Source organism: Amblyomma maculatum, chromosome 10 (genome assembly GCF_055883805.1).
Source record: "Amblyomma maculatum isolate TAMU_Amacu chromosome 10, ASM5588380v1, whole genome shotgun sequence".
NCBI lineage: Eukaryota > Metazoa > Arthropoda > Arachnida > Ixodida > Ixodidae > Amblyomma > Amblyomma maculatum.
In genome coordinates, this window is record NC_139353.1 from 14,082,852 (window position 1) to 14,106,785 (window position 23,934).

Below are 23,934 nucleotides of genomic sequence, written 5' to 3' on the forward strand. Positions count from 1 at the left end.
GCTTTTGAGCTACATTGAATACAGTGTGGACCACTGAACCGCACACACAAAAAAAAGTGATGACCACGGCCCGCGTGAACCGACGTGAACTGATAGACCCATCTCGTTAACCCGAAACACAACTTTACAAGCGTGAAAGCGGGAGCTAGTTGCTCCGTATTATTTACATTAATTTGCTCACGTAATGAACATCATCAAAGCTCATCACAGATGTTCATAATATACAAGAGATGAAATGTAAAAGGACCAAAATGTGAAGAAGGGAAGCATGAACAAAAGAGAAGTATACCTGCAAGCTGAGAATGTAGAGAGTAATCCTCCGCTTGGCTATGTGGTTGTATCAAAGCGAAGATGCGTTGCTTGCGTAAAAACTGCGTCATTAGCTTCTCACAGATGTACTATCTGACCGCGTGAAGAAAATCGGTTTTTAGTTATTCTGAGGAAATGAAAAAAAAAATCAACTCACTCACTTTCCTCTAAACCACCCGACAGCGACCTGAGAGGAGGGATGAAGGAGCGAATGAGATAGGGGCTGGATTTATGGGCCAGTCTTGGAAGGGGCGGGCAGTTCCATTTGGAGCCGTGCATTTCTAGGATTCTTCCGCCATAAAAACGGGCGACAGCTAGGTTGCTTCGCGTATGATTACTCGGTTGGGATGAGAGTGGAAGGGGCGGCACCATTGGACACAGGCATATGTGAGACTTTTTCTTCGTAAAAATATTAGATACAGTTTTTTCCTGTAAAATTGTGCGCTTGGAGTACGGGACGACCGCTTCCACTGCCTCCTATTCTCCATAAATCCGCTCCTCGAGTAAAAGAAAGGAAGACATCAAAGTGCAGCAGCAGTAACGGTTTAGCGCTCTGTTTCAACAAACAAAATCGGAGAAAAATATATTGCCAGCCGCGACACTTGCTATCTAATATTTTAAGTACCCGAGCTGCGGCTGATACAAACAGGAAGAGAACAGCAGGATGAAATAGGGCGGTAGGGCGGTGATAGCATAAAATGACAAAGGGGAGGAGTTATATGCGCCATTTATAAAGTGCAAAAAGCAAGCAAACATGCGCCACTCGCGCGCGAGTGCCTGGGCACTGTTCGAATATCAATACGCCGAGCGGCTATTCCATTTCCCGCAGTAGAGGACTGCAGGTAAATTTCCACTACCTGCTGTTACTGAGGTGACCATACATCATGAGGGAACGGGAGCGAAGTGGAAAGATGATTATCAAATAAGAAGATTTTACGAATAGCGGAAAACATGCAGTAATTGCATGCGTCGATCCTCGAGGACACGCTAACCGCACCGGGAGGACATCTTCAAGTCATGATATCCCCCTACATTACACTGCTCTCTACATTACACTGTTAAAACAACTATTCTTGGGGTGGCGGTCAAATACATGCATGCGCGCGCATAACAGAATTCTACACAACATCAGAGGCACAGAGGAAGATAGAGAAAAAAAAAGAAAAGCGACGGAAGATCGATTTAAATAGCGAACAATTCCAATTGCTCTTGTTTCCCTGCGATTTCAAAACACTTCCCAAGAAAAACTACAGCAAAAAGAAACGCCTCCGTCATTGCGCGATTACTCGAGCGGAGAAAACAAATCGGCTCAAATCAAGCGGGCATCAACGACACTCACGGTCGCCTTCTCTCGCACGCGACGCGTCGTCGGCGGAACTTCCTCACGCGCCACTACATACGCAATGACAGCGGCGACAGCCATATTCTGAACTCGGCAGTATCTCTGCACATCTCTTGTACCTGCGCACTTTTTTTTTCTATCCCTACTTCTCCTCCCTCGCTGTACAGATTCGCGATCTGCATCTGCGAATAAATCCTGTCAGGCACATTACGCATCGTGGAGCATACACTTGCTTTTTTTTTTTTTTCGGGCTCCCTCTCTCCAGCCGTCCCTGGCCCAAGAGCGTATCGTTCTAGACCGAAAGAATAACTGCATGCCTCTAGTATGCGATACATGTGTACCGCTTGTATACGGCATGCGCGCAATGAGACGCTAGACCAGTGGAGCGAGAAAGCACGTCCGCGTTTTTACTAGCCGCCGACTTCCGGCGCCTATTTCTAACTAGTTGCGCGCAGTGCTACAAACGGCGGCGCTTCCGACGCCTTGAAATACGAAAGAGCAAATCACAAGCGCTAATAGCGACACACGAAGTTCATTTATTACGTTCAACGCCGCTCTGAGAAAAAAGTGTGCACCATCTTGGCAGGAGTTATTTCGGAGAAGAGCCATGACAGCAAGGAGGGTCCGTCGAGGCGAGCACTTAGAACTGAAAGTGGTGCGTGTCATTGCGGTCCCGCGCTTCATAAAAAGCGGTTTACGTTGTACAACTGTATCGCGCGAGCGAAAGCACAACACGGTGGCGCACAGCAGAACCAACTACCCAGCTCTTGCTCTAAAAGAAGAGAACAGTTTAAAATAGGATAGATGAAAGAAATAAGCAAAGCAGTGCCGGTAAATGAAGGCGAATCCTCTCATACCTACCTGACCTCTCGCATACTGGCGTACAATGCAGTCACGGTAGAACAGAAATTTCATTTCTTTCGAGGACAAGTTAAAGGAGTCCCAAAAGTTTTATGATTAACGCGCAGGTTACGATACCTCCGCAAGAAAGCAACAGCGCCGAAAAAACACGCAGGAATACACGAACAAGAAGACGACGAAGCTCTGCGTTCGCGCACCGTACTGCACGGAACAAAAGCTCCATGCGGAACGATGGCGCGAAGACGTAAAGCCAAGAATGGGGAAGAAAATGGAGGAAAAGGAAACTCGCGGACAGAAGGCGGACCACCACACGAGGACGATGAAATCGGTCATAGCATAACGCGCTACGAAGCTACACAGTGCTCGAGCTTTCCACCGCGCCCGACCCGGAGTTCGATAACGACGACGAAGAAGACGCGTCGAGGAGCAGCAGACGACGAAATCCCCATCCTCGACAGTCTAGTGGAAACGTAGAAACGAGTGCGAACGAGTACCGAAGAAAAGACGGCAAGTAGGGAACGAATGGGAAAGCAGGCGGCACAGGAACGAGGAAGAAAAGGAAAACAAAACTGACAGCTAGAGAAGACGACGCATGGTGAAGCGGACGACAAAAGAAAAATGGTATAAGAGGGAAAACTGCAGCAAAGGAACGCGCGGAGCGAAACAAGCATAAAAATGGGGAGTATGGGGAAAAAGAGAATTCACGGATAAAGAAGAGTGCACACCAGGAGGGAAAGAACACAAAATGGACGACGCGAGGGAAGAGAGGAACCGATCGCCCGGCCCATCGAGAAGCGGATTCGGCGGGCCAGAACGTGGGGTCGTCGTTCCCCAAAAGGGGAAGAGACGACGACCAACGGCGACGATCGAAGGGAATCTTCGTCGAGAAGACAGCTGAATCGTGGAGGGGAATGACTCTCGCACCGGGTTCCCGAGAAAGTCTCAACGTCGAGCGTGTATGTTTCTGTGCGTGCGTGTAAGTAAGGTGAAGAGGGCTACGCACCGTCAGGAACGAACAAGCCAATAACGAAATGGAAAAGTGTAGAGCTGGACTCTCCCTGTGTCCGTGGTTCTTGCAACGCCTTGCCTCATTGCCAGAAGGGAAGACATTTGGCACAGAACACTACACCCGGGTTTGCTAACCCCAGCGTGCTCAAAAGGACGAAGACGGATGCGAGGCAGCCTCTGATAACGATCGCAATCTGGACAAGACAGTTCTCTTGCAAAGAAAAAGCGACTACGCACAAAAAGTCTGTGCACTCTCCACATGGTGATTTTCTGCGCCTTTTTGCACCTCGTATATTATCGTATACCTTAATTATTAAAGACCATTAAGTGGCAAATAAGTAATTAGCCATCTGCGCCTTCCTGCACCTCTCGTACATTACCGCAACTTAAGTCATTACCTTAAATCCGACATTAAGACTTCGTTAATGAACTACTTATCCAATCACATCGCATGATACCAATGCCCTCGGCAGGGCGAACAGCATTATCAATTTGAAGGCCTGGCTATTCCAATCTTACAATTTCCTTTCTGAACAGTTTTAATTAAAGGACCGAGCAGAAACATGAATAGCGCTAACACACCCGTCTCGGTATGCTTCGCGGTGGGCACACAAATTTCGTGCACAGCACGTTCGTTAGCTCCGTGTTCATTAACAGCTTCTTCCAGAAAATTATGAATATCCAAAACGTCCACGCAAATATTTTTCGTGACAAGAAATCCAAGTCCCTAAAAACCGAGAAAAACACGGAGGAATGTTTCTACTTACTTTATTTGCTATAAATGAACGGCAAACTAGTAGGGCAAATAAAACTTATTTGAGATTAAAAAATTGTTACCTATTTCCGTATTTTCTAAATAATCAATGTCATAAATCAGATCACGCAAACATTCATTTCTGCTTCCCTCAGCTTCAGTGACTGATGTTTTTTTTTTTTTTTTTTTGAGCTATCATAAGCCCGTCAATTGCCTATACAATTCAAGTAAACACTTCGTTTCACAATCTGTTACGCCAACTTTCGGCAACTCCGTATAGAGCTGTGATATGAAACGGTGAGAATAAATCATGTTGACACGTCTTTACGTTATTTCTACCTCACTAGAAGGCTTCTTGTGCAGAGCGCCAGCAATATGTTAGGTTCGCAATGTTAGCGTTCTAAGAGTGAGCCATGTGCAACGACTGACGATCAACGAGAGACTGTGTTTTCATGTCACTTTAACACACTGTCTCCCGTTCACAGAGATGTGACAAGCTATGTAACAAGCAAATGCCTTCGTGAAAAAAATAAAAAAAAAAAAAAAACCTATCTTCCCATTCCACTTCTGTTAGCGCGACTGGAAGGCTGTAGACGTCAATATGTAGCCGACATCCCGTATATGAACTTACAAAACGTCTAAAAATAAGATATGTATTGGTACCGCATGCCGCTATATGTTTCTTTGCTTCTTCTTCCCTTTATTTCAGGTCAACCCTCAAGAAACGATAAAGAGCGAGACCTGTGGTGATCAGCGCACTACGTAAACAAAAACATCAACCGCTACACAAGACCGACACTGGATCCACCGTGAACAGTTTCACGTCCAGGGATCAAGCATCGCCGCCACTTAGTGTACACATGAACGTGAGTTCGTCGATTCCATATGCCTTTCACATTTGTGCCTGAAATGCTAACCAGGGCCGCCGGTCAGCGAAGTCTCCAACCTTCAGATTTCGGCATCCATGCGCACCTTGCTTAAAAAAGCTCAAAGGACGTGGACGGAGACAGCAGATGATTCATACACTGCTGGTTGGTTGGTTGGTTGGTTGGTTGGTTGGTTGGTTTGTGGGGTTTAATGTCCCAAAGCGACCCTGGCTATGAGAGACGCCGTAGTGGAGGACTCCGGAAATTTCGACCAACTGGGGTTCTTTAACGTGCCCTGCTGACGATCCAGATTAAAAGATGAAAAACTGAATACACCCTGTCTGTCAGTAGGAACAACGCGGAACTAACTCTTGCTTCTGCGGACATGTAGATTCCTTAAAGAATATTCTCTGAGCCAGTTGACCAAACGAAGAGCCAAGGGATGAGGCATACGAAACTTGTGTTTGATGAAGACGTCGACACCTCGAGTATATGCACGACTGCTTTTCTTCCGGGACCCTGCTAAGCTTTTGTCTCTGTCGTTATGCCCCGTTTTATGTTCCGTTTCCTGAGAGAAAGTCCGGAAATAAGCCCAACTCTCAACCACACGCGATGTCTGATTTGCTCACATCCTAAACCTACAGACCAACGCCATTGACGAAGTCAAGCTTCACGAAACCAGAACACTAACCCAAGTGATGGCCACTCTACGCTCCGAGAGTGCTGCAGTTATTAGAACTTTACCCTAAACTTCGGCCTAAAAGCCCTAACAAAAAAAATGGGACATGTGTCAGTTATTTGAGAATTGATGTAGCTACAACCACTAGACCGTCAAAGGTTCATTCAACATTCTCGTACAGACTAGTTGAAAAGACACCGTCAGCACAGTCACCGCACGGGCTAATCGTTCGTCGCCTTAGCGCTGCCGTTTGTCCCAGTTCAAAACTTCTGTCTCAGAATTGATCCCAACACCGCAGGCTCGTCCCCCGCACCACCAGCGTGCACCTGCAGCTGCTGTTCCCCGAGGTTCGGCGGCCGCACTCGGGCTCGCCACGGCCTCGCCATGGTAGTGGTGCACGAGGTGGAGCTCCTGGACGAGCACCCGTCCAGGCCGCCCTACCTGGCGCACCTGCAGAGCAGCGCGGCGCCGCCCCCACTGCCGCAACAGCAACACCTGCACCACTCGCACCCTACCAGGCACCACCACCACCACGGGATCTCGCAGCAGCAGCAGCTCAAGCTTGGAGGCGCCGGATGCGGCGGCGCCTCCTCGCTGCCCCGGCACCACGGACAGCCGCCGTCGGCGCCCTACCAGGACCCGACCACGGAGGAAGACGACGACGAGGACGACGAGGATGACCTGCCGGAGTACGCCGAGGCTGGCCCGCCCACCGGTGAGAGACGGCACCCACGTCCCCACTATTAATACGAAAGCCCTCGTACGATCGTAGGAGTCGAGGAAAAATTTTGCTTGTGGAACGCTAGTTGCCATAGCAACGGGGACGCCGGCCGTTATCTAGGCAAAGAAGCGGCGAGTGGGACGACGGCATGCAAAACAGACAATCCTAAGTCAGGGCCACTCCCTCTATAGCCTCTGACGAGCAATTTGCTCGTACGGCTTCACTAACTAGCCTACGTGCGGCACCAGATTTGCCCTTTTTCATATCAAATCTGTGACGTAACCATTCTTTGTGCAGCGTTCAGTGTGACGTTCTATCATTTTGCTTCCTAATAAGGATTCACCTGCTATTCAAGTTGGAGACAAGTTTACGATAGGGATTCTATGAGATGACAAATGTACATACCATTAACTGTGTGCCGTTAATTGTAAGAGGCATCCACTGAGAAGCGAGACCGATAATGCACCTTTCGTTAAAATTAAGCCATTTTCATTTAGGGAAAGACGCAATTTGCCAAACTCGTGCCAATCCCTCAATGCAAACCGCCAAACAAAACCATGCCAAAGCAGTGCTGTCGCACGTCTTCGTCTGTTTAAGCGCAGCTAAGCGGCGACCAATTATTTTTATTCCATTGCGTAGACAAGGTTCAGGACGATATACAAACACCGTAGTCAAACACCGAGGTTCATCTGAAGAAAAAAAGAAAAAAGAAAACAAACGTAGCTAGACCCCTGGTTTCCCTATTCCACAGTGCAAGCCTAAAAATAGCAAGAGATCGTCAGCAAAGAAAAGATTGGTTAGTCTTGGTGTGCTGACGAACCACACAAAGATTGCAGCTGCGCTTCCGTCATTCTTGGCCGCATGTGTCTTGTGTTAACGTTCGTTCTGAAATTGAGAGGGCGAAGGGAGATCTCGAAGCGAATTTGAAACAAAGGGGAGCCAAGGCAGAAACTTCAGTACGCTGGCCAGTGTTTCCTTTCCTTGGCACTGTTGCTCACGCTTCACGAGTGGCGCTTCACAAATAGTAAACGGACACCAAGTAGCATAGTATAAAGTTCTGTCAACTCCGCTTACCTTTGTCGTTGCGCTGCGATAAGTAGCGCAGCACTATATCCAGCAATAGTTTTAAAGGCTAATGTATGTCGTTTCTTCCTGGACAGGATTGTCACTGAAAAGTATTCAGGTCCCATTTAGAAAAGCGCCCATCGCGTTCAAGTGATTTGATGAGCTTAAATGTTCGCCACAAATTGACAGAGAGCAGACATAGGCTGACATGACAGAAAGAAGCCTCACCCACATTACTGTAGTGTTCAGTAACTTGACAGACAACAGCGGCAGTAAAGTGTGCAAATGTCGCGTGCTCATAGATATATGGTAAAACAGTCTAGTATCTACTGGGTCGCTTCCAGCCACAGAAGATCATTTAGCAACTTTTTTTTTTTTTGTAAGCAACAATGCCAGCTTTACTTGTAAATGCGGAGTTTTGTCACGAGCGTGCCACAGAATCATCAGACAATAGAGACAAGAAATACAAATGTTTGAGTATCATATCATCTACAGCTAATCTTCAAAAAGCTAACCCAATAATTTGCCCTTTGTTCTGACAGCTGCCCAACTCTGTCTTGAAAGTATTCAGTGCGCTTGTAGGGGACATGAATGTGAACGTATCCACAGCAAAACAGGCTCTGCTTGTTCAAGGTTCACAATGTTTCCTCATCCTGGACATACACACGCAGGACCTCCTCCCGGGCTGGCCCTCATCGACCGGCACCCGTACCTGTGCCCGGCCTCCGGTAGCGCACACCGGCGCTCGCTGCCCAACGTGGGCGACGCCTGCGACACGTCCTCCTCGGTCCCGCTGGACAAACGTAGCGACCGGTTCACCGCGCTCAGCGCCCTCTTCACGCTCGTCTCCCTGCTGGCGTACGCGGCCGACGTGGGCTCGGACGCGGCCGCCTGCTACTTTCTCTACCTGGAAGGAAACCTGTGGTGGTTCGGCCTCACGCTGGCCGTCACCGTGGTGCCCGCGGTGACGGTGAACGCGTTCAGCCTGCGCTGGTACATGCACGACGACCGCGAGAGCCGCGCCTCGGCCAAGGAGCTGGCCGGCGCCGGCGGGGTCATCGCGGCGCCCGTCCATCGGCCGCGCATGGGACCGCTCGGGTGGGCCTTCAGGGTGCTCTTCCACCTCGCCTTCCTCGGGCCGGTGGTCAGGTAAGCACAAGCGGCCCCACTCGATATACTCGAAACCATCGTGGATTTATTAAAGTTAGTTCTCCGGATACTAACTCCCTTCTAGCAACCATTCGTGCCCTACTAACAGCCAACATAAACTATGGGTTACTTCTCCGGATACTAGCTCCCTTCCTGCAAAAGTGCGTGCCCATGCGAACCAATACAATTTTACAGGAATTAGCTGCCAAAAAGCACGAACCACAATTAGTCGCCTAAAGGGCTAATTGCTCGTCATGGGGAACAAAGTGGTGCAACCTGTTAGCAATGGACATGACTGTACTTCTTCAAAATCTCCCTGGACATATTCGAAGTGTCAAAAACCGCCATTTTCTGGTTAGTCCGTGCTAAACAACCGCGACAGCTTTTTTTTTATTATTATTATTATTGAACATGACTATGCTCCTGAAACTGCCCAGGAAGTTTTGCATTCGCAAATGAGCTCAGTATCATGCAGGTCCTTTAACAACTTCGATAATGGTCGAGGCTGGGCTCTCCAATCGTGCTTTTCAACGAAGAATGGCATCTATAATGTACCTTTATTCACGAAAGCGGCGATCGTAAGTCGTTCAGCTGAATGCGTCTAACTATAGGCGGACTAACAATATTCAAAGCGAACATATTACCTAATGTAAGTTTTTCATCGTTCTAAGAGGAGCATTTAAAAGCAGAAAAGACGCGAAAGCAATAAAAAGAACGCAGAATTGACTAGAATCGCCGCTAATAGCAAATATATTGCTTAAAATGGAATTCCAAAAAGTGAATTAACAGCTTCTCCAATTGTGAATAATGACGCGGTGGATTATAGGTTAGAAACATTGTACTTGTAACGAACAAAAGCCGCTCGGCAACGAGAGAGAATGGAGCCAACATATGATCATGCGCCGGCGACAGCGCTCGTTTTTAATTTACGTGCAAATACTCGGCAATGGCTGGAGACAATGCAGTCGAACGCACAATGAGGTATGGAGAGAATGATTCAACAAGACGACGCCGTTCTGGGTAGCCAACCGCAGCAACGAGAAAGCCATGGAGTCGGCAAGCGAAGTATAAAACGTGCTTCGGAGCCGCCAAGAGTATATACACCGAACCAGCGCCATATTATACACATGCGGCCTGTATATCTGCACGCCGCGGGCAAATTTAATACACGAGCGCGCGTGCCTTAAGCCTCTCGTTCCGTATGCCATCTTTCACCAACTCGGAGCACGCAAATGAAACACGCACACGCCGACTGCCTCCGAGTAGCAATAAGCAAGAGGTGCCCGAGGCACGCCGAAGCTGCTAAGCCTAATCCGCTCTTACCCCTCCAGTGAGGTTATTATTGCGGGAGGAGAAGCAGCGCTGCAACAGCGCCACCTTAGGGAAGGGGGAAGGAATCTGGCGTTAATAATGCGCGACGTTGAAGGCACGCACGTCGCCCCGGGGCATATACTATACACGCGCCAAAGCCTCGGAGGGGAAAAGGAGGCGCCGCTGCCGAAGAAACAACAGGCTCCGCTAATTGCGGAGCCGGCGAACAACGGAGGAGCGCACGGCGCCTGAAACTTTCATACGCCACCGCCACGGAAAGGGAGACCGAGCGACCATCTCTGCTTCAAAACAACTGCTTTTATGCAACAGCGTCGGCTGTTCCGGTAGACTTAGTAAGCGATCCTTGCTCCCGTGTCCCCCTCCCCAAATAATCTTCTACGTGCATTTTCTTCGCTGTTGCACTGAGAGTGACAGGAACATTTTCTCCTTCCTTCTCCCAAAGCAGGAGCAATGTAAAAAAATTGCACCGTGTAGAGGGCGTGGCGGTAGGCGTAGTGGGTGGTGTGATGCAGAACTGCAGCATCGCAAACTCGTGCTCCCACCTGAAATTCAGCGTAGAACGAGAGTAAGGAGTGGCTACACAATTGAAAGAGCATCGAACAAGGTCTAAGGGAAAGCGTCAGTTCTCAAGCCGAGCCAACGTTTCGACAAGAGGACTTGTTTTCGTTTGGGCCTAGACGAAGGCAAGTCATCTTGTCGAAACGTTGGATCGGCTTAACTGAGGCTTGGCCCCAACCCTTGTTCAACGCTCTTTTACCTGAAACTCAGCCACATATAAGAGCAATCGTCAGCCAGAAAATGCGCGCATATGTGGTTCTACCATCGGTCTCGAAGTTGGCGCGTTTGTGGATGATATATGGGGATATAATGCATGTAAATTGCTGTCACGTTCGTTAGCTCGCAGGGAGCGAGATAAGATCAGGGGTTCGTTATTTATTTTCGCCTTACATTTATTATTTTGTTCGACAGAAAGAATTGTTCTCTCCGCAACAAGCTCTATAGACTACAAAAAATGTTCAATATGAGGACAAGCTTCCAAGTGGATGTCGTAAAAAAAGAAACAGAAAAGATACAAATGACTGAAGCGATTACGTCGGACTACCGAGTATAAAAGTTTACTCTGCAGTGTCAACGTTCTGTCACCGTACTTGCCCCGGTAACTGGTTTGTTCCTTATAGTAAGCATATGCTCACTCTATCGCTTAAGTACAAATGGACATTTTTTTATGCACTACCTGTCAATTAACAATTCATAAGGGCACAGAAAGGCGCGTAAACCTCTATCCGGATGCATTTTTTTCCTCAGTCGCCACTCCTAACACCGCGTATAATACGAAATGCAGTCATAACTACGGTTTGATTTGGTATAACCTTAAATCATGCAGCTGGCAGAACGTCTGCAGCGACATATATGCGTCACAAAGTAGTACATGGGCTCAAGTTATTGCACCGCCAAACACGTCCTGAAGCAGTTACGGTTATATCTGGCCAAAAGTGCCCATGCAGTGAAAAATGAAAATACCTATGCGCCGACAAACAGAAGACGCAACTACCCGGGCAAACCATATTGTTGCCCTTGTACTATATTTCTTTTTCATTTTTTTTTTTTTGCAAAGTACCAAAAAAGCTAGAGATGACCTCCTAGACACTCGCAAGTGGTGATTGATTGGGTAAATATAAAATTCCCCCGTCTCGACTAAATCCCACCCCCCAACACAAGGTGCGCGTCCAGAAACACGTGCGTCTACAGCAAAACATCTGATTGGGGGAGGGGGGCACAAGCTGCGCCGCTGAGAGTATGACGCGATAGCAGGATATGTCGTGCATACCCTCGTTCGCGCACTTGTCCTTTGCTTTCGCTTAGTAACGAACCTCTCAATTTGCCCTTCCGTTATTTCGCACATGCACATAGCGTAATTGTAAGCTACCAAAATGCGTGAGAGACAACCCGTCAGGGATACCTGTAAAGACCCACCGTAACAAAGTCGTACGGACGCGCTAGTGTGGCATAGGTGTAGCGTGTATTCCACCTTGTCCGGGAGTCCTGGACTCCCGCCTTACCCACCCATCTCAAAGAAGAAGTCCGCGTTAGCAACGCCATCATGACGTCACAACGTGATCTCGTGACGTCACACAAGCCGCCGACCAATCGGTGCCGAGTCCCGTCACTTGCTAACTGGCATACCTGCCAGTGAAATGTCCGTGATTTTTTTTTTCGCTCACAACGCCGGATTTTCAGCAGGAAGGTGCCCTTAACGTCGCCCGCGTTAAAATGCTATAACAGGACGGACACAACACGCCACAAAGCACAAAGAACACCTCAGAGCCCATCATTCCGTACTCGAGTTAGCGCCGCTTTTCCGTTCAACCTCGTGTGCCGCGCACTCGAGCCGTATACGCCCTTCCGCGTATGCACTACAACAACGCGCGCAATGCAGCGACACACGACTCCCGTAACCGAGGCAGTCCGCATTTCCGGAATTCCCGTCCTGGCGCTTTAGCCTGCATTTACATTTCATTAGGCCGCGCTGCGGAGGCACACGTCGAGCGGCGTGCGTAGGCAGCTGGAATCGGCGAGAAAGAAATGTTTAAGAGAAAGTAGGCGATGTGCGAACGCCACGAGTGTTTAACTTTGGATGCGAGTTTTTTCACCTGGTGCGCTTTATTAGGTTAATAGGAGGAGAGCGACAAACCAACCTGTATATAAGAGTGTACGCTCGTTCTGCCGAACGGGTCCCGCAGTAGAGAAGTTTGAAAGGACGGTATATGCTAACGACGTGCAAACACCAACCTGCATTGTCAAATGCCAAAATAGGAAAGAAAGGGAAATCGGCCAGTTCAAGCACAACGCGTTAACCCTATTTTGATGTACTCGACATCGACCGTGGCATAAATAAGTGACTGTCGTTTGAATTCAAAGAAGGACTGTACTGAAGATTTCGGTCTATCTCAATCATCTTCCAAAGAAAGAAAAAAAAAGTACACATTAATTCAATCACGAATTAATGCCCCAGTGAGGGCGCCGTAGGTACTCTGTATAAACAAATAAATAAAATAAGTCTCAGCGAATAAATGGGCGGAAATGCAGCAAGGACGTTGCTTAAGGCGAAGGATGCAAACTCAAGACTCGGCTCAACTTTACCAGATGCAACTCTACAAGCAAGCAATGGAGACGGTGCTGGGAATTCGGCCGCGATATACGACATCCGGCTAAAATGTACCAATTTAATTATTAATATTTTCAACTCATTGCGCCCAGTAAAGTATATTATGATTATATTATCATCACTACACCGCAACTTGGTTGTAGGCTCTGTAAAAGCAGATTTGTTTTTAATGAAGCTATGATGCAGCCATAAGTGGGCGTAGAACAAGCACGCATCACCTCTCCTCAAGCACTTGCCCTCCACGGCAAAAAAAAAAAATAAATATATAGTAATAATAAAAATAAATAAATAATAATAATAACAATAATAATAATAAAGCTTTCTCGCAACTTAAATGTTTAAAAAGGCAAGATGGCGAACCTAAGCTGAACGTTGCAACAGCATTGGGAAGACTCCCTACATCCTATTTGAAAGACCTGTTTGAGACATACAAGAAAACAAATATTGATTTTTAAACAGAAAGGACAGCCGAGATTCAATTTTAGCATTTGGCAAAGATAAATGCTTTTGCTTATAAGAAGGACTCAAGGTCGATAACGGCAGTACATAACGGTACAACGCTCGAGACTCGTGAGCGCCCCTGAGAGAACGGCGGTGCAAGCGGGCCTTCAGGACACGTGCGTTCTCTTCAACACCCTGTAGGGAAAGAATCACTTAAACGAGCAGAGCAATAGCAGAGAAACAAAGCTACTCCCCAGGCGGCGAAAGCGCAGCCAAAACCGGGATCAGCGTTCATAAAACAAAACGCGTTCTACCAAGTCTATTTCGCGAATGCAAAAAACAAGGTTCCGAAAGCGGTACGCTCCAGGCAAGTGTCGCCCCAGCAACCCTCCGTGGGACGAAGTTGCGGCGATAATAGATCTGCCCCGCAGGCACCAATGTTTCCGCCAGGTAAACGAAATAAAGGCGACGCATCGAGAAAGAAGTGTAGGTACAGAAATACGAAGGAGAGAAGCAATTGCGACCAGCGGTAAACAAGCTGGGAGGCTTCCGGTCCCGGAGGATCTTTTATTAACGCGCCGGGTCGTTATGGCTTTCCTCCCGGCTACAGCTATGGCTCCTTCGCTCTGAGAGGCGAAGACGGGTGTAGCAGAGGCGTCGAGCAGTGCAGACTGAAACGGTACTTCGGTCACCGTGCACTCACACCGGCCGATCAAGTGTGAGCAGAGAGAAAGAGATGGACAGAAGGCTGAGCAGGAAAGACCCGCTAGTTTCTCGCAGCTCGTCGACACGTGCATTATAGATACATTCTATCGCCGCTTGGCGTGGTCCTAAGAGAAGCCGCTGCAGACACCTTGAGGCACTTAGACGATGTAGGACAAGACGACGTTTTACATGCACCCCGTGCTGCCACGCAGTCGGAAACCGCGATGCGGTCAGGACGCTGCGTCAAAAATTCTGCATGCCAGCTGCCAAGGGAAAAATAAACTTCCGCAGGTACACATAAAGTGACCGAAACAGGCGAAAACAAATATGCCCGGTTTCCCATACTTCGTTTCCTTAGCAGCGCCGCTTCTTCTCCTCCGACCGCTTCTCTTTACCAATTCATCATCTTTAGCACCAGGCGGGCTATACTCACTTCAGGGCAAAGGCCTTTCCTATAAAAATTCTTTTGAGGCACTTACATTTGGCTTAAGTGTGGTAAGGCGAAAGCTTTTCCTGCGACTCTTCGCACTCACATTTGGCACTTTTTCACTAATTTGCTACTTTTTCTTTTTCGATCCTTTTCTCTTTTTTATACACTTTTGCCAAATTTTACCACATTTCTTTTTGTACAATTTTGACTCTTTTTTTTGCACAATTTCGAAGTCCGTGGCTGTTTTGACGTTTGTACACTATATCAACGTCCTTGGCTATTTTGACGTCTAGTACTTTTTTGGCTCTAATCAACAACATTCTGCACACAGACACACTTTGTACCTTCTACCTAATACAACCATTATTTTACTCATCAGTCAATTATTTAATTTCTCGGCAATGACGGTGTGACACCTTCCGCAGACGCATAAATCCTGTTAACACTCATGAGCCTCCTTAATATCCCTCCTATTAACTCGGCCCTGTACCAACTGCATCCACTTCGTCCCTGCAAACTTCATAATATCATCCGCCCAACTAACTTTGTGCTGCCACCTGTTATGATATGATATCCTTCCCTTCGAATAGAGTCTGTCACCCATGCGACCACCTGTTATCTTGCATTCGCATTACATGCACTGCCCATGTCTATTTATTCTCCGAGATTTCGACTAGAATGTCATTAACTCGCGTTAGTGCACTGATCTACTCTGCACGGTTCCTGTTTCTCGACGTTACACATACCATTGTTTTGTTCCATACCTTTGTGCTGTCCTCATCTAAAGTTGAACTCTTTTCGTTAGCCTCCGCGCTTCTGCCCCGTGGCGAGCACCGGTACGACTTTCCTCTTAAGGGATACTGATAAGGTGTCATTAATTATCTGAGGGTACTTGCCAAATGCGCTCCATCGCAATCTCATTTTTTAGTCAGTTCATTTAGTAAGTTGGCGGGCTAGTTGGTTCTGCATTGTGAATAAAGAGCGCAATTGACAAGACAAAAGTGAAAAGGAAGATACACACAGCGCCTGTGTGTGTCCTCGTTCCTCTTTTTCTTGTGTCCCGTTAAATGCGCTGTTCATTCACAATCATTTCCGTGGTCCGGAATAGCACTCAATACCTTTCCTAAATACCAAGACGCACTCCCTTACCCCATTCCAGCGCTCCGCCACTTATCGCAAACCACCGCTACCAATTATACGACGTCACTGACACGCAGCTCGGTTTTGTGTTTCCTTTGCTTCGTATATATATTTAGCTCGTTATTCATCCACTCACATAGCACGGCATTTTTCTCAATTTGGCACCTATGTCTACACTCTGACAAGCCAGCACACTTTGCACATCATGTAAATCTCAACAGCGATCAGTATAACGCAGCAGATTTCTAATATATGTGAGCACGTCCACATACAGGCTCGCAAAAGAACTGGCTCGATTATAACTAAAACACGAGGCGGCGAAAAGTATAAAATGAACATGTCATATATGGCAGAAATGGAGCCAAAAGAACAAATGCACCCAAGCTTAAGTACCTCGTGACGCGCAGTATTGTTTTCTACATTATTTATTGCTCACTTTTATCCGTAAAAAAAAAAAAAAAAAAAAAAAAAAAAAAACAAAAAAAAAGAATTTCATTTTATTTTGCTTAACATATCCGTAAATCATACCCCTCACGCAATATATGCGCCCTTGAATGTCAAAGTCATTGAGAACATTTTTTTTTTACTTTCCTTTGCTCAAATATTCACATACCAAATATTAATCTCTTCCTTGGCGTTTAGGCGTGTGCTCATATCAGCGGAGCCGTAAAACGACCTCCACGGTGGAATCACAAAGCATTTGCGCCAGTTTAGGCCATTAAGCATCTCGAAAGTCACTAAAGCCAGCGCTCTTTACTTTTTATCACTATATCAGAGTTCCCATGCATGATGACATTAAAGGCTAAGGGGCTGAATGACAATGTATGCCACCATAAATATCTCGCAAAAAATAAATTAAACTTTGGAAACAGGGACGCATCCTAATACTGCAAGCACCATATAATTTTAAGCGATAACACCAGTCGCGAGGTGGTAAGATACAAACACCGTGAAAGCGCGCGGTCGTGATTGGCGATTCACCGGTCCTTAAAAAGAGAGGAAGGAGAAGGAGAAGAGGGGAGAGAATTGACGTGCACTGTAAAGAGCATCGCGTTAAAAAAATGGGAGATATGGTGCGTAAGCAGCGAGTCAGCGGGAGCGTTAACGCCGATAAGTCTCGCCCCCCAATCACTGACACCGGCAGCCAGCAACGGCGCCTCCACTTCACGCAGAAAAAGAGGAGACCACCTCGGCTTTGAAAATTCCGCGAACGCGCAGTGTTGATAGCAACGCTTGCGCGCGCACGTTACGCGAACAGCATTGAAGCTGAACGATAAGTCGACCCACTGTGTGGGTATAGAGGGATGAGTTGTTTGGAAGCAAATCGTGCGGTGAACTGGGACGCAGCTTATGGGCCAGAGATCATTGAAAAATGCTCTGTGCGAGGAGACGGCAGAGGGGAAAGGGGGGGGGGGGGGGGGGGGGTTCAAACGGGAGCGTGCTGCAGAGGTTCAGTGGGATATCAGTGCAGCGAATGAGCTGGCATACGCAGTTTCTCTCAATTGAAAACTGGGGATAAAGGAATAGGAAGATGTGCAAATCATGCTATAAACCGGGGTTCCAACGGTACAGAAGATCAGGGAAAGTGAGAAGACTAGGCGTAGCTGTAGGTAGCACATCGGGTATGAAGACGAACGAGAAGGCGGGGTTTCAGACCGGAGGACGGACGAAAATCCACAAGGCACAAAGGCAGGATCTCAGGCAGCGAAATGGAAAAACAATCTCCATTAATGCGAGCTGGGCAAAAATAACGGCACAAAATTTAATTGGGGCTGCAGCTTCGCAAACAAGCTTTATACGATCGGTGACGGAGAACTATTGACAAAGAGAGTGGTCCAGACAGATTTCGACAACTTTCGGTCTGCATTACCATGGCAGGGCATCTCAGTGATCAACCGAGACGAAACCTCTCTCAAATTTACACAGTGATACGTGAAGCGGTGCCAACGCTGCCAGGATTTCAATCAGGGTCCTACAAAAGAGGGGGGTAGAACGCCTCTATAGCATCAGCCCCTGCGATCAGTCGTGAACGCAACTTCCCACGCATTCGCAAGTGTATACAAGCAACACGCACCACGAGGGCTCGCATTTAATGTGGACAATGACTCATTGGCGACTTCGAGTATGCTGAACCTCGCGTCAATGCAGAGACTTCCTTCGCACAGCTTTGTTAACAAAGTTCTCACTGATAAAACTGGTCCAGTGTGTGCAAGCAGGCTTTCCCACAGGCGCAGTGGCTTGCGCACATGCCGTTTGCAGCACACAAGAGCTCTGCGGTGAAAACATCACATTCAAGGCGACTTAATTTAAGCAAAATCGCTTAAAGCGCCACTGCGCGCCTCACGTGTTCTTTTCAAACAGCTCTGCATGTCTTACCATTTCCAGTGAACTGCGCATGCATTCCGCTTATTGCAACAGCTCCGCATATGTCGCAATAACCGAAAACTACGATCGCTTTTTTTTTTTTTTTTAATTCCAATAGCTCCACACATGTTCCCTTCCCAAAAGCTCCGCACCTGTTTCCTTATCCGAACAGCTCCCCGTGTGTTCCCTTATTTGAAAGACTCCGCAAGTGTTCCCGTACGCCGACGGTTCAACGTGTGTCTCCTTATCTCGGCAACAATACAAGCATCCCAACTGCTCTGTCCAGTTGAAAGAAAAAGTACAGGCATATGCAGGGGCTCGTGTACCAAAAGAGGCACTTAAAAGTGAAATAGCCCCTGTCAATCGTATATCTTCATTTCGGTCTTTGTGGCGGTGGCCCGCGCATTGTTAAGAAATCTAAAATCGGTATACTATCGTCATCAAAAAACAGACAATAAATGTGTTAGTGCCTGCGATAGCAAATAGCCAAAGGACGTCTTAATCGGCTTTTAAGCGTTCTTTTTTTTTTTTTTTTTTTTGCCAACCGGGAAACGATACAAGTACGAGAGAATGTCCCAACTCTGACACATCCTATCGCATTTGAGGTCCTACCCCTCAGCCCTTTCAAACTCGGATACCTCAAAGTATATTGTTGCCATTAAACCTTAGAATAAGTGCTTGACACTTTCCTTATTTATTCGCCATGTTAAAAGCTTCCCCTTTTCTTCACCTCCAGCCACTGTGCATGCCATTCACAAAGATAGACTATAGCTATCCAAGTATGCAGAATCAAATTTCAGCCACGGTGGCCGCTTTTCGATGCAGGCGAAAAGCAATCGCCCGTGTGCTGTGCGCCATGGGGTTGCATTTATTCGTTTATTTCGTACAACGCACTGCACACTCCTGCCCACAGTCTTCTGTGACGGCTGACAGTGATGATAAAATATACACAGAAAAGAAAATTTCCAGCAGGCCTCCCCAAAGCGACGTCAGAACCACCACGCCTTATCTCCACAATAGATAGAGCTCTTCCTGCGGGTCGACCGGAAGCAACCGGAACGACGGTAACGTCGTCGTAAACGCGGAGATCAGGCTTCTCCCAGAAATCTTCCCCCTGGCCCCTAAACTGCCTCTTTTCTCCTTAATTCGGCTAATCTAAGGTGACTTTTCAGGTCTCTCTCCCGCTTTGTATCCTTCCTTTTTTCCCCCCTTAACTTAGTCTAGCACAACACCACCAGGCCAGCTGCATAAACTGGACGAAGCTAAAGTGGTGGATGGAGGCGGTGTCTTTCCCCCCTCCTATCTCTGAAAACGCACGCGCACAAAGCCAACGCTCAAGCACGCACACAAACCAACTCCCGCAACGCGCAGAGCGGTGGAGCAGGAAGCGATTTAACGAGCCTTTTATGCAAATCCGCGCGACAACGTTGGGCGTATAGCTACGCCAGCAGGCCGGGGCTGTTCGGTTGAAGCAGGCGTGCGGAATAAAGAGCGCGAGATAGCCACCGGTATACCTAGCGAGGGGTCCGGAATGAGTGTCTCATTACTCTCACTCCTTCTCTTCTCCTGCTCTTCCGTTCCTGCATGCTCTTCTCTCGAGGAGCCCAAACGCGAGCACGCAAGCAGAAGGAACAGACCGTGAAACCGTAAACTAGGCGAGCGCGAAAAGGAAGAGAACGGAACGGGCATCGTTCGCAGATAGCTCAACTCGTAGGGTTGCCAAGTCGTTAGCGGGAATCTGACGGGTGTTTCCCCAAGTCATTTCCCCATACTCCCGCCAATTATATACATATACAAGATGAACGCACCGTTGGCCAGGGAACATGGCCATTTTAGTGTGCAGTTAAATTAATGAAGGCGGCGAAGCCTCTCCAGCTGCGTTGAGTGCGCCGAGAAAATGTCTACATATTACGAGACCTCCACGCAGTTAACACGCTCACCAGAACAAGGTCGGCGATCAGTAAAGATAAAGCAAGGCGCCACGCCAACCGGCGCTGCTTCGCATGCTCTATATACGATGGCGCTTACTCTACACCGATTCACTCGGCCTTTCAAACAGAGGCTAAAGGATACAGATGGCACGCCTTTACCAAGCGCACAACAATTTAACGCTATATCGCTACAGGACCCGATCTCCAGGCGGCGTTGGCGGTATCGGCGTTGTGAGCGAAAAATCACGAGCATGCTTCTGGCACGTGGTAGTTGGCAGGTGTCATGACCGGGCAGTGATTGGTCGGCACATTTCGTGACGTCATGAGACCACGTGACCAACTCGGCCTTCTCTTTTAAGGTGGGAGCAGAACGCACTGTGATCCTCGGAGTTCGAGTCGGACACGCTAATCCTATAGACCTTATGCACTTGTGTTCACGCGGTTTTACGGCTGTACGTTAATGACAGAGAGAGAGAGAGACAGAGAGAGAGTGAGTGAGTGATGAGTGAGTGAGTGAGTGTGCGTGCGTGCGTGCGTGCAGCTTTATGGCTGTACGCTAATGAGAGAGAGAGAGAGAGAGAGAGAGAGAGAGTGTGTGTGTGTGTGTGTGTGTGTGTGTGTGTGTGTGTGTGTGTGTGTGTGTGTGTGTGTGTGTGTGTGTGTGTGTGTGTGTGTGTGTGTGTGTGTGTGTGTGTGTGTGTGTGTGTGTGTGTGCGTGCGTGCGTGCGTGCGTGCGTGCGTGCGTGCGTGCGTGTGCGTGCACGTGCATGCGTGCGCCGTTAATTAACGCTGTCGCATCATACAATTACAGGCGGAGCACAAGTGTGCCCAAAATTTAACTTTGACACAGACACTTATGACTGCAGTCTGCCGCCGAATCTACCCTCCATCCGGCGCGATGTTGCCATGACAACCAGTCAGGTTACACATTCCTCTGTCCGCGTAAATTCTATCTTCGTCTATATAGCCTTCCCCCCCCCCCCTTTTTTTTTCCTGAGTTTTTGCCATGACATCAGGTGTGCGTTTAATTCAACTGCGATTACGGTTCAAGTAAAATGATTCAATTAAAGGCTCACAATTGATTAATTGTGCTATTAAGGTGATTTATCCGACGCTGTAGATTGTAGGATAGAACGAATGCAGGGCTACACGAAGTTTCGCTGTAAAGCAAAGCAAACACAGCTGTAGTGTAGAAATGGCGCAGTACAGTATACAACACATGTGTAGAAATAAAAAAAAAACATAGTCGCGACTCTTTTTCTTACAAACGGAGGAACGCAGCTCCGTCAATACCCTAATTCGACAACACTTAATGATTCATTACAGAAACTAATAATTCGCACGCCACGATTCGATATGGTTGAAGACACGCTAGAAGCAAGTAAAGGAGTATGCACTCTGAAAGTGGTCGCACGAGTGAAGAGGCATAACGCGTGGGCCGCCGAAGGCCAACTCTTTCGGCATGATTCGTGCCAAAGATAAATTCTTGAAAGCTATATAGGGCTGCTGATGGAAGAGAAAATGAAAGTTCACATCATCACAATGGAACCACAATGAACCACGGACCCCTGCATTGCTCAAACACAAAATTTCGTATGCACCCCGGCATGAACATTCGCACGAGAGATTGATTATGTGTAGACAAGGAGGCTAGGGCATATAACCATGCGCACGTTTCGGCGCGCACGGTGAAGATAAGCGCAAAAAGAAGCGGGGGGCCCGCGTGGCAATCCAGAGAGAAAGAGTGCATCGTCGAAAAGGCAGAGTCCATTGTATACCGCGAGAAAAGATGAATGGAACCCAAGCCGCACGCGCCCGCTCGTCCGAAAAGCCAATGTTTGCCTCGGCACGCGAGCGCACAGAGCCGATGACTGCGCGGCGAACAACGATGCGGCGGCTTTTGTTCCCTACCCGGTGAGGGAAACAAGGATAGGCACACCAACGAGGGCGCGCACGAGTGGGGAGCGGCAGATAAATTAGGGAGGCAGATTTTTAGATCAGTTCCCCTGTTCGGAAAGACGAGGGCCTCGTTACCAAGCAAACACGCCCGGCATAATTTAGGCGTGCGTTGAGATAAAAGAAGGCGATGGCAGGGAGGTACAGCGAGAGATAAGGTGACGGCAGGTGTCGTTAGGGGAGCGGTGGTTGACAGTGCGAAGAAACGGGGATGGTGAGCTTGTGCTTACGATTACTAGGTGCGCATGTACCGCCTGAAGAATGAAAAATAGGGACGATAAAAAAAAAGGTAAACCGGGATACCGAGGGTCATGCATGCAAGCTCTGAAGGCAGGCATCTTTGTTCGGGCATGCTTTGAAAAACGCACATAGGAATTGGACAAAGTGGACAGCTCAGTACATTGATGAGAGTGCTTCTGAACAATTAAAATAGGGAAGCTTAAGCGAACAAAATCGGGATGACATGATCCACGCAAACGCTTGGTAGGCATACACATTTCGTCCGTGCGTGCTTTTAAAAACAGGGGCAGAAATGAAAAGAATAAATGCAGAGAGTGATCCGGGGATAGTAAGATATGTGCCTCTGCTTATAGGTGCGAGTGTGCCTGTGCGTGAGCGTTAGACACAAAAGGGAGATTAGAATCTAAACTCCAGCCTAAATCAGGTGCACCGCTATAGTGAGAGCTGTAGGGATGCGATAGCAACGCCAGAGGTAATCTCAACTCCACAGCAGCTACAGCAAGCGCATAATGCGCGTGCAAATGTTGATGTAGTATTGTGCGCGGCGTTTGAGTGTGAACACGTGCTTCTATGTAGCGAGAGCCGGAAAGCCTGCAGACATAGCCGTTTCGGGTGCCTAACAACTCGCGCGCCCCTACGTGTGATTCGGTGTTCGATATCAGACTGGTTAATGGCGAATTTGTTTCCCCATCATTGTATTTGGTTAAAACTGATATTTGGGCAAAATTATGCTTGTTGATTCTTGTTAGTTGATGAGTGATGCTTGGGAGAGCGCTTGTCCGTGTGTCTTCCTTCCGCCCTTGTCTAAGTCACGGTTCTTTAAATCCCATCATTGTACCTTCGTGCAGAATCACCAACTACTATAGAAGCCAAACGAAGCCGAAATGCGCTAATGTAAATGTGCATATTTACATTATCGCCAAACTGGATGCCAGTAGAGCCACAACACTTAGCTCTATGAGCCTTTCCTCTGCAGTAAACCGAATAGACGACGTTCTGTGTCGCAATCTAAAATACTCCCACACAATCTGGACAGTATGCTACCCCAAGCCCCTTTGGGCGAATAACGGGGCGTTGGTTTTTGTTTTTCTTTTTTAAAGCGGGAGCTTCACTATACGGACACCAATTCGAGCCTTCAGCGTCAGTGTCGCGGTGTGTACCTGAAAGAGCGCCAACTCGGGTCTCTTCTTTCATGTCAGAGGGTGACATTAAAATCAGCCTGCCATGACATTTGAATTCACGTCACCCGTGTATGCTACGGGCAGGAGCTTCCAAATCGGGTCGCTCCTTTCATATGGGAGGGTGATATCGAATCAGCCTGTCAGAACCCTTTGCATTCCCGTTACCCTTAGGTCACGAAGGCACGTCCATACGGCTTGGTTAAAGCGGGGCTTTATATGTGGGTGTGAGTGATGCTATTGCGTCACACCCGGAGAGGCGGAGTTCAAGTGTCTCCAATAATGTAGCGCCCTACA

General features: G+C 47.9%; 2 protein-coding genes across 4 annotated transcripts in view; one reads left to right on the forward strand and one right to left on the reverse strand.

Annotated features, from left to right (window-relative positions):
* LOC146175642 (ninein-like protein) overlaps positions 1 to 23,934 on the reverse strand; it is a 547,135-nt gene that overhangs the window by 354,768 nt on the left and 168,433 nt on the right. The gene's annotated exons all lie outside the window — the stretch shown is intronic.
* The window catches only part of LOC146175644 (XK-related protein 6-like), a 60,768-nt gene continuing 43,037 nt past the window's right edge, over positions 6,204 to 23,934 (forward strand). The window contains exons 1-2 of the mRNA XM_084580820.1: positions 6,204 to 6,534; positions 8,277 to 8,754. Coding sequence (XP_084436946.1) covers positions 6,204 to 6,534; positions 8,277 to 8,754 — 809 coding nt within the window. The remainder of the gene's footprint in view (positions 6,535 to 8,276; positions 8,755 to 23,934) is intronic.